Source organism: Austrofundulus limnaeus, unplaced genomic scaffold, assembly GCF_001266775.1.
Source record: "Austrofundulus limnaeus strain Quisiro unplaced genomic scaffold, Austrofundulus_limnaeus-1.0 Scaffold161, whole genome shotgun sequence".
In the NCBI taxonomy this organism is placed as follows: domain Eukaryota; kingdom Metazoa; phylum Chordata; class Actinopteri; order Cyprinodontiformes; family Rivulidae; genus Austrofundulus; species Austrofundulus limnaeus.
In genome coordinates, this window is record NW_013952563.1 from 329,825 (window position 1) to 341,776 (window position 11,952).

Genomic DNA, 11,952 nt, shown 5'->3' on the forward strand with positions numbered 1-11,952 from the left:
GTTACCGACATCTGGTGAAAATTTCATGTCATTAGCACCTCTAGTAATATATTTACTGAGAAAAATGGTGACGTGTTCAATACTTATTTTATCTGCTGGGCATCAAATAAATAAATTAAATATGTTTACTTTAAATGTTTCAAATTTAAAAAGCTGTAAAAATAAATTTGATAAAGTACAAAAGAAAATATAGCATTTTAAACTTTTGCAACCAGAAGCTTCTTTTCATATTAGTGACAAACAGTAACAACAGCTTTTTGACAAGTTTAAAATTTCTTTAAAGTACATTCAAAATCTTTAAAAATAAACTACAAAATTAATTTAAAGTGCAAATTAAAATATAGTGGTATCTGCAACTGTATTTGATATGTTTCGAACTTTTAAATTATTTCATGGTAAAAACAGACGCTGCACTTCATATTAGTGACAAACTTTAGTGTTTTTTGACGAGTTACTTTCATTTTTGCTTCTACTTTTCATTTAAAATAGGTTTCCATTCTCAGCAGYTTTCTAAGGTTCTTCTTGCTAAAAAAACAACAAAAAATGGTTTCAAAGGTTCTTCTTCTACATATTAAAAACGTTGTTAAACAACTGAGTAGCACACTACTACCGCTACTAGTGGTGAGAAAGTGTATTGCACCTTATTCAAAATCAATGCGGTCCCACGGCCCTCTGCGGCCCAAAATCAAAAACTGTTGTTCTTTTGAGGCCCTCAAGGTGGCGCTAAGAATCTCTGGTGTAGAGTGAATATTTTTAAAATACACACAATTTGCAAATTATATTGGTTCAGGTGGGATTATAAAAATGTTGAAATGTGTCAAAATAAACATACAGTATAGCATATGAGGAAGAACATTGTGTTCCATTTTGTAAGTTATTTTTTTATTAGGGTGATTTTAAGGCTTTTTTTAAAAATTACTATTAAAGTATGTGCTGGTGCAGTTCTGTCCAAACTTTATGAAGTCAAATTTTAGATTCAAGCATGATTGTAACTGTTTTTATAACATCACGTTTCTTCTTTTTTACTGTAGTGTAAAGATTATAAAATTACCTGACCTACATTTATCTTTTTCCACAGGGAGGTTAGAGATGCACACAATGATTGTTTTTTTGTTTGTTTGTTTGTTTTTGAGTTTGGACAGTATGTGAGAGTGTTTAAATGTGTTTGTGTGGTTAAAGTAAATATTTGAATATCTTGTTTAGTTTCTGTGTAATATGTGTGGTTGCCTTTGCATTGTCTGTGGTGTCCTCACTTGTCCCTCTTACTGTCCTCTCTCGTGTGTATACACCTGCCCGAAACCCTCCTCCTCACAATACAGGAGATTTGGATGGCCATTGGTGGGACCATGCGTCATGGCATAGCAGCGAGGCCTCCCCACTGTCTTTGGTGAGACATGTGGAGCCCTGCCCTGCCCCTCCCTCCCTTTAACCCCCCCCCATCTCTCGCTCTCTCTTGTTCCGCCCCCAAGTCTTTTGTCATTTCATGTTTTCTTTGTTTTATTTACACCTTTGCATGTTGTTTTTTCTGTTTTTCTTTCTGTTTTTATCCCGCACCTATAGGGGAGAGTCAAAGGGGAAAAAGAAAAACTATTGAGCAGGCTTTTATGTCCGAGCCGACACACACCTTATCTGAGAGGCAAAAGAAAATGGTGCGCTTTGGTGGACACTCATTTGAAGAGGACTTGGCATGGTGTGAACCACAGGTTAAAGACTCGGGAGTTGATACGTGCAGTAGCACTACCCTAAACGAGGAGCATAGCCATAGTGAGAAGGTACTGAGACAAACTAGCCTGCATTTTGTGATTCATATTATTGTTTATTACTTACCTATTTAGTATTTGTTTACTTTCTGTCACTAAGTGTAAATAGATTAGAACATTTTCTTGATTTGTTTCAAATTCTTTTAAATCACTGGCGACTTTTTGTTTGGTTACTTTTGGCTCCACTTTGCTCAGTATCGCCGAAAAAGTCTTTTGGGAACACTTTTTTTGCTTGCTACTTGTACTTGCTGTTTTACCCTCCCAACACACACAAGCACACAAACGCACACCCCTTGCAGTAGTTGTTAAATGAGAGCACTAACACACACTCACTCTTTGTTTGTCACGGCACACAGAATGTGGGTCTCTTCTAGTTGCATGCTCGTCCTCCTTCGTATATTGTGTTCTTGCTCTGCAGCAATCCTGTTTAGTCCAGTAGGAACATCTTGCCACAGGCCCCACCCTCTCACTCTATTTCCCCAACACAACCTCCTTTCTTTCTCCATTCACTTCTATTGCAGAACCAAAATGCACACAAAACAGGAAAGATTGGATGTGTTTTGCACAAAGATTTATATTTGGTTTTCTTTATTCCCTTTCCTTCCATTCTTCTTATTTTATGTGATTTTTGCTCTATCTGCATCTCATGACTGTTTCATATTGTGAAATTTTCACCCCTTTAGTTTGTTGTATCTAGCACCCAATGGTCCAGTTTGGTTTTGTATCATTGGTTGGTTTCCCTCTCCTGTTTTTTGCTGTCTGCTTTCCTCTCACTACTCCAGTTGCTGGTAGTTGTGTGTTTGTGTTGTGAAGCATCAGAGTTAGACTTTTGGTCTTCCTCCTCCAATTTGAAGAGCTGGTTTGAGGAGGAGTGTTGGGGCTGCTTGCTTTTCTCTGCATGGGATGRTGCATGAAGCTCACTCCAGCCTCACACTGGCAGGTTTGCACAAGCTCTGAAAGTGACACCCAAGTCCTACAGAACAATTGGATTTCAGTGCTGACTTAAATGAATTCATGTTTAAAACATGCGAGCAGTTTGCCATTCAAACATWAAAGCAGTGTTTTATGACTCATCAGAGTTTGTGTGAACTTACCTTCCCAAGTGAATCATTCATGTATTACCTTTTGTGCCCCTGCAGTTGTCTTGTTTGGTTTGAGCAGACCGAGTTCAGGTGGTCGAGTCGTTAAACAAAAGGTGTGTTGTTGCTCTGACCTTGTAGCACCCGGTGACATGGCAGCCATCCAAAGATGGGGATCGCCTAATTGGCCGGATCTTGCTCAACAAGCGTATGAAAGACGGAAGCGTGCCTCGAGATTCAGGAGCTCTGCTTGGTCTGAAGGTAAGATTTTAGTAATGTATRAACGTAATTCTCATCATTTCTGCTGCTGGTTTTAACAGTGATGCACTCTCGTCTTTGTTATTCACCCCCACCCCACACTTTTTATCTATACCATGAAGATTTTTTGCATCATCATTTAAGAACTTTACTGTTTCTTGATAAAATGATAAAAATGAATATTTTCCATTAGTTCTTCTATGTTGTTTCATGACGTTCATATTTGGTAAGATTTTGCTGTATTTTAGGTACATGAGTGTAGTGAGTCATATGTATTAATGGAGAACTGGAAAGGGAGTTTTGGCTGTTTACCTGATTTCTGCTCTATGATATTGAAGTCTGGTTCGTCGTTGACACATTGAACACAGAGCTAGGGTGCGTGCGCCAAAAGTGCATTCAAACAGTTTGTTTTTCAAGGTTTTGCTTTCCTATTTACAACATTTCATAAGTTGTAAAATGTACTGCCGCATGTCCTTTTGGAGAATATGACAACAATGTAAGCGCCAAGTATAAAAACACCTACACCACTAGTGAAGGTGCGCCCACGCTCTGAGCAAGTACCCAAAGTGCGACTATGATCAAACCTTTTAACGCGCTGCGCTATACGGCCATAGCTTGGAGCTGTGTTACTGCCAGCATCAACCAGAAGGCTACAAACTGAAAGAAATATATTTGTTTCTACTGCAGAGTGCAATGCATGATGTGAGCCATCATTTGCATTTTTGTCTCCTACTCTCCAGCCTTTTCTTTTTGAAGCTGTAGGGTCAGTAGGGTTTTGCTGGCCTGAGACCCAAAAGTTTTTCAATGCAGTGCAGCCTCRATTCTTCACCAAAAGCAAATAAAAATGCACCCAGGGAAGAAAAACTGACTAATTAAATTTCTGATTCAGCCCATTCCTGTCCAAATCAAAGAGATACCTATTGGTATTGGATTAGCATTATTACAGGACCTCGGAGTTCAGCAAAACATAGTAGCCATTTACGGTGCAATATTTARTATTTACATTACTGACATGGCCAAWTCACACAGAATTAAAAACACAGACAATCTCTGCAATTATTACAAATAACATGTGGTCCCTAGGTAAAACTCATCCTGTAAAAATAAAGTTTAAGAATATTATAAGAATATTGAATTGTTGCTGAAGAGTAAATGAGGTAGTAAATGGTAAAGATGTATTTTTATAACAAAATGCTTGTATATAAAGTGAAACATAATTTCTCTAACATCAACACAAATGATTAAGTTTTATATTTTACCTGAAAACTGCTTATAAATTTAGAGAACATCTATGAAAGTGTCTGTCTTGAACATTCATTTTTACATTTTGTTCTTTATTATAACTTTTCACCTCTGAAGTTTCTAACTTGTTTTGTTCTTGGCTAAATGTACCCTCGAGTTCTGATTCTTCCTTGCATCATTCTATTATCCGTATTGACTGTGTACAACTGCTGTATCATTTTCCTGTTCTGTTTTGTTTCATTAAAGTCACTGCCTCGCCAAAGCAGAGCCTTTTATTTATTTTTTTTGTTGTTGTAGCTGCTTCTCTCTCTTTGCACAGTCTCATAAAGCCTGCCATGTGGAGAGAGCAGCGAGAGAAGCAAGATGGGGAAAAATCATTACTGATTGAATGAACCTCATGAAATGGCATGTTTGTGTCTGCTCAGTGCTTCTGTGCATTTCTGTCCGCTCAGCAGCTGCAGCCGACCAGCTCGGCCATCCAGCCAGTCAGTCTATCAGTCACAGGCTGCCAGCCTCGCCCTCAATGACCATCTTCCTCTGTCTCACCTCCTCCTCCTCCTCCTCCTCCTCTGCAAGCTTCTCTTTCTAGCTCCTGACTGTTACATAAACCCATTTCATTTAGCGGACTTCTCTAAGCTTCTTTATATGATGCATTCAGCTGCCATTTAGGAGGAATTTTTATTTGTATGATGCCAGTGTAAGATGAGTGCAGCGGAGTACAACAGCTCAGGAGCATACAGCATCTTTAGCCCACAGCTGTGCGCTGTTACTAAAATGTGTCTCTGGGGAGTAAAGCAGAGCCATGGATGGTGTTTTTGAAATATGAAGTATACCAATAACCCCTTCTTATACTTTTATTAAGCATGTCAACATGTGGACACTTGAAAGATAAATAAATCTCTTTTTCTGAGCTTTACTACTTTAGTCTTTATGGGTTGTCCCATGCAGAGGTAATGTGAAGTATTAAAAATGCAAGCAAGATTGAATTTCTAACTGCAGCTTTGTGTTGATTCAGAGCTACATTTCTCTTCCTCTGTAGGTGGTTGGAGGCAAGATGACAGAATCTGGAAGACTTTGTGCTTTTATCACAAAAGTGAGGAAAGGAAGTCTTGCAGACACTGTTGGACACCTTAGACCAGGTACTAAAATCTAATGAATATTCATCATTTAACAAATTAACTTGATTTAATTCTGCATTCTTTCTTTCTAACATGCTCACTGTCACACTGTGACAATAACAGATCCAAATAACTCATGTGGCGATTTTGCAGGTGACCAGGTGCTGGAGTGGAATGGGAGGCTTTTACAAGGAGCCACATTTAAAGAAGTTTACAATATTATATTAGAATCCAAGCCTGAGCCGCAAGTGGAGCTGGTGGTCTCCCGGCCTATTGGGTGAGAATTCAAAATGACTCTCAACACAACTGCACCAGGGGTGTCACCAGGGGTGGGTCAGAGAGGGTGATGGGCCCCACTAAAATACTAGTGGTCCCCACTTGGCCAGACGGTTTTAACTTCTCTAATTGTTAAATTTATGGTGTCATTAGCTGTCTAAAATGTTATAGTGTGAGAGGGCCTTTAGGATTAGTGGTACCTTATGGACATAAAAACAAACATAGTTTTGAGCAACTAAGAGGTAAAAATATAAATATATAATTTATTTACAAAAAAAAAAATCAACAACATACAATTTAGTTCAGTAGTACCCAAAGTTTTCAGCTTTTGATTTACAAAATAACAGTAGCAGAGGCCTGTGCCCCCAGCTATTTTTAGTTGATAAACACTGGCATGAGGTCAAATAAACAAGGGCATAGCAACAATATTCATAATGCTACTTTATTCCATTATAAGTATAGCAATCACATTTGTTTGTAACAACTAAGACAATAAATTGTTGTTAGTAGTGTTTTTTAAATGTAATTAATTCTGAAAATATTGTCAAGGCCCCACCTTGGTAATTCAGGACCCTACTGTGGGTCTTGACATCATCTTTGGGAAGCACTGATCTAGTTCCCCCAAAAAAGGACAGCTGGGCTAAAACTAAAGTCCTCAACATCAGGTTGCAGGGTCTCAGGATGTTAAATGTACAGAGTTTTTTTCTATAAATATAAATTGAGGAGAGGCTCAGTAAGTTGAGTAGTGACAGCGTTTTTCTCAATCAAAAGTATCAAATGTAAATTGTTGACAGTAGCTCAGCTTTAAGGCATTAGACCAGTTTTGTTTAGAACTATCAATCATTTTTATCATAAATCATTAGGCATTCTTTACAATTTGTTTATTTAAAGGAATCCCCATAGGGTCCACTGGTTATTGTGATTGTTCAGGTAAATGTGTGCCTTTGGAAGTTTTAAAGATATACAGTTCAGACAATTAAAATAACAAATTAGCATCTTTATTAGACAATTTTTCATTACAAAAAATATGAAGTTTATGTCTATATGAAAATTACAACAAATTTTTCATTAGATTTTGACATCATGTGATAACTTCCACTAACATTTTGCTCAAAGCTACACTGAAAAAGAAAGAATTTTTGGGTGTAGTAACATTTATTTAATTGTTTTTTAAAATTTTACAAAAAATATCAAAATCTCAAAACCACTAGATTTTACTAAATAAACAATACACATTATATTAAATATCAATATTACTGTACAAAAAAGRAAATGRTAATKMTATTTTACCAGWAATATTTAAGTGCTTTTTCTGGACAGCACATAAACATGAATATATTAAGTAACTTCTACTCTTCTGGGCTAAAACTGAGGGCGCATGCACACACAAAGGCTGCTGCTCCTCATTCCCTTGCTTCACTTTTCAAGGAGAGGTCAAGACATGGTGGAAATAAAACATAAGTTGTCTGGTTTCCTTTGCTTGAATACATTTGTTGGTGTGCAATAGTTTGATGGCATAATGTAGGTGATATTTAGTTGTCAGGGAACAGGGAATGCATATTGTAGCATTCTGCTGTGTTTGGCTGATTGTCATGTGACTGCAGTGGAGGATTGTGGGTAGGATTTGTGTTTGTTGTTGTTAAATCATTTTAGGGAATTGGTTAACATTGTTCTTTCAGCAATTAGTCTGTTGTGTTACTCTAATTTGTGTGTTCATTATTTGTTAACTTGTGTTAAACCATTCAGCAGAAGTAACCATAAGTGAGAGTGGTAGGCCTAGTCATTAATAAGACCTGTGAGTTTCACTTTGTCTGTGTTGTTCATGAAGAAGAATCCAATAAAGATTCTTCAAAACAGCCACCTGGTGGTGAAGTCTTGAACTACAACAAGAGCTACACCTCTCTCTGTAGCAGTGAGGTGTCATGCTACAATATTGTGCTTGATGCATGTGCACTGTTATAAAGAACTTGGAAGATTTGCTTGAAAAATCCTCTCGAAACAAGCACTAATGTTGGTTAAGTAAATTTAAATGCTACAAATTCAAGTAATATTTACTCATCATTATCTAGCAAAAGTTATTAAGAATATAGTTAAAGATTTGTGAATAAATCAGGTAAATTTTACTTAATTTGATCAATTATATGATACAAGATTTAACTGAGCAAATTAAGTAAAATTTACCTGATTTATTCACAAGTCTTTAACCATATTCTTAACTTTTACTAGATAATGATGAGTAAATATTACATGAATTTGTAGCATTTAAATTTACTTAACAAATGTTAGTGCAAATTTGTTAGAGGATTTTATTCAAGTAAATCTTACGTTATTTTTTCAGTGTAGACTCATATTTGGCAAACTTTTGTATTTATTGCTTTTATGGCACAGTAGAACTTAGACATTTCTATGATAGGACTAGTGAAGTATGACAGTGAACAGAGCTTGTGCATTTTACAAACTAGCTTTGAAGGAGAGGTTACATATCTGATTCATCCCATTTTTGTTCTTTTTGTCAAGAACCACCAGAGCTTCTAATAAAATAAAAACCTGCATTTTTTCACAGAGTTGTTTTTAAATAAATACAATTCTAAAAAAAAAAAAAAAATAGAAATACAGTTGCTGTTCGTGACTGGAGATTGATGTGATGCATGGCCATGCAAACAGTTTAATCAAAATCAGCTTAAACCGATCCACCCCATCGTTCTCGTCTTCTTTGTCATTGGTGTTTTTTTATGTTTTTAGAATTTTTCTCCTTTTTATTCCAGAGATATTCCAAGAATACCCGACAGCACACATGGACAACTAGAATCAAGTGAGTATTTTCTTCATCGCGTTTCAGCATTAGCTACGAATGTCGAAACAATGTTTTTAGAGTTAGTTCTGTATATTTCATTGGTTTTGATTTCAGTGATGACGGTTGTTGCCCTGAACGTGCAACCGTCAGTGTGTTTTATGGGCTTGTTTTATAAAACTACAAACTAAAACCAACATAAGCACCTCACAATTTGTTCTACCAGGTTCAAGCTCCTTTGAGTCTCAGAAGATGGATCGTCCATCAATCTCCATCACGTCCCCCATGAGTCCCAGCATGCTGAGGGACGCCCCCCAGTATCTGTCAGGACAGCTCTCAGTAAGTGACCTCAGCTCCACACTCATAAAAAAGCCTGTTGAATAATCTGAGTGTTAGCATGTAATTTACTCGTGCCATAAAAAAATGATGCTTGAAAACCAAGTTCAAACAGTTTTTGGGTCGACAAACTTTAGCATTTTTCTCTCAGTCTGTGTGCCTGGCTTTTCTCCAGCCCAGCAGGCCTGAAGATCAGGCTACTTTGTTTGTTGTCCATTATCTAGTATAAAAACTCTCTTGGGGTAAATAGGTACAGCGCTGCATTAAAGCAGAGGATCTGTGTTTCAGGCTGTTTTGTGTTTGGGAGCTGACCTTGAAATCCAAATCTGAGTCATGCCTCAAACAGTTTTGTTCATTCAGTGAACTTTGGATGATCTCAAGTGCCTAATGAGTAATTTTCCTCAGAGTAGAAATGAGTTGGCCCAGTGTTCAGTACATTTTAACAGAACTGTTTGCTTTATTGTAAGCTCTAAAGCAGAGAAGAAAWGGGCTCAGGAAGGACTGTTTGATACAACTATTAGATAGAACAATGTACTAATGATAGTTCTGCTGAAATGAGTGTGTGAAAAATATTTTTAATAGAACCGACCACTGGAAAGGTAACCAAATAAAAGAAGACCTCAGATGTGAACTACTAATTTGGGCTATTGTGTTTGAGTGTATTGTGAGTTTTCCTATTTCTTTTTCTTTCTTTCTTGTTTTTTTTTACTGTTTAATTTGACTTATCCAGAGCCAAAGCCTTAGTAGAAGAACAACGCCTTTTGCCCCTAGGGTTCAGGTAATAGGCCCAGTATGATGGGCACCAACTGTGTTTGGTCTTTACCTTATTGACTGTTGACTGGCTTTTTTCTCCATACTTTGAGAAATGCATTCCTGGGGAAATGGTAGCTTCAAATTTCCCTCTCAGTGGATTGCATTGTGCCATTTCCTTCAGTTTGATTTTCTTTAGTATCACAGCTATGATTAGTTCTTATTTCACTTAATTTAAACCCATTCATGTCATCCTTGTATCTTATTGCATGATCAACTAATTTACAGATTTTGAGAGACACTCTCCCATTGCCTTTTTTGTGCTGATTTTAGTTGTTTAGCTTCCATTAAACAGATTGGATTTTTTCAAAGGCATTAGAGAAGTTCGTCTCTATTATGTAATTTTTTTTGTCTGTTTTGAGGACAAAGGACTTGTTTTTTCCTGCTTCAGTGTACCATGTGTCAACGTATCAATTCTTCAAAGTTTACACCGAAATGTTTCACCAACTGTGACTAAAAATCATCCCATTGATCAGATCCCAGCTGATACAGTAGCTGTGTGGTTTCATGTTGCAGGGAAATGACACCAAGTTCACCGTCCTGTTTGGGAAACCAAAAACAAATTTCATTTTCCCTTTCAGTTGAAAATTTATGAATAAGCAAATTGTACCTGCCCAATAATTTCCCATTCACAGAAAGAGGGACTTCCTGATACATAAAAACAGTTCTTAAAGCTTTGATTGTCTGTACAATTGATTTGCCAAAGCTTTAAAGTTAAAGGTTAATATTTCTATTTAAAGCACTAATATGCATCTTACAAGTATATTTTCCTTTTATGAATTTGATTTGTATTTTTCAACAAGACACACAGCCTGTTGTGTGTAACAAAGCAAAAATACCGTCTACAATATAAAGTCTGCAGCTGATAAAAAACAATACGGTTTAATCTTTATGTATGCCTTAAAAGAATTCATTTATGTGTGTATAATGAGATAAATGTATCCCCAAAAATCATGGGGGTTGTATTATGCACAGGAATAAATTCTGACAGATTGTTTCTAATGTACTATCACAATAATTTTCAATACTTTCTCATTTAAAATTGAAATATTGTATCACAGGGGATAAATTATCATAATTCCTCCCTCTGTAAAATACATCTCGCATAGCTAAGCATATAAACAACAGTAGTTGTTTTGTGTTTTCATCGCTGAGTTGGAGAGGAAAAACATTAACAGCACTGTAAATATGTATAAAATAGGATTCACCCAAAAATCTATAAAATTGTGAAAACCTGATCTGTTTGGGGATGTCAACAGTCCAATTTGGTTTTAACGTGTTCAGACTAGTTATCAGTTCATCAGTATTGTTGAACCTGATTTCCGTTGCTTAAAAGTTGCTCAAGTTGTTTAAACATCTACGTACAATAGGTATGCTATTAATTATTAATACATTTTTCACAAAACCACACTTCAGAATGGGTAAACTGTTTTTGTTGGCGAACTTATTTAGGGTAATCACATTAGGGCTCAAACACACTGGAGAGCAACTTCCATATCAGTTCTTTCCAATGGTTTCCTTTTGCTGTACATGTACACATTTTGAATAATAAAAGTTATTTTACTCAAAGGAAAAGTCCTCAGAAATATTTTACTTATTCACTGATAATATTCAGTGTTTGCAATATCTATTTTGTTTTGGAATTTGTACAGAAACATGTAGAGACATGATTTGGTACAATTTGTTTTGCAGTAGATCCCTTGTTCTGACTCGGCCAAATCTATTGATCTGTCCTGAGTGCTCTCTCCTGCATTACTGCATGTCCAGCTGGTAGTTGTAAACAGTAGAGGTCCTTTTCATTTTCACATTTTAACGAAGTATGGACAAGAACTTAGAAGACCTTATTTCTCATTTCATTTTGTTTCCCCGAGGCTTCTGTTGGACTTCCTTGTCTTCTAAGTATTTTTCCTGGAGTCCATACTTCCTTTTTAGCTTGAAGTGTCTTTGATACTTTTTGTAACAGCATGATTCATTTCTCTATTTAAATCCCCATTCAATAGAAGATTATTTGAAGCAACATAAGTGGTACAAATTATAATTTAAAAAAGCACTTCATTAGTTTCAGTGCATGTTTCCTTTAGCATTTCACTATATTTCACCTCAGCTGAATCAGCATTAACTTTATGCATAGCTATTACAATAGTTCAACATTGCAAGATAAGTTTTTGATGATTATGATGGCATTAAACACATACAGATAGATAGATAGATAGATAGATAGATAGATAGATAGATAGATAGATAGATAGATAGATAGATAGATAGATAGATAGATAGATGGA

General features: G+C 36.2%; 1 protein-coding gene across 1 annotated transcript in view; it reads left to right on the forward strand.

Annotated features, from left to right (window-relative positions):
• rims2a (regulating synaptic membrane exocytosis 2a) overlaps positions 1–11,952 on the forward strand; it is a gene marked incomplete in the record, with an annotated part of 146,644 nt that overhangs the window by 33,706 nt on the left and 100,986 nt on the right. The window contains 7 exon segments of the mRNA XM_014017099.1: positions 1,561–1,772; positions 2,981–3,100; positions 5,379–5,478; positions 5,611–5,734; positions 8,499–8,545; positions 8,751–8,863; positions 9,591–9,638. Coding sequence (XP_013872553.1) covers positions 1,561–1,772; positions 2,981–3,100; positions 5,379–5,478; positions 5,611–5,734; positions 8,499–8,545; positions 8,751–8,863; positions 9,591–9,638 — 764 coding nt within the window.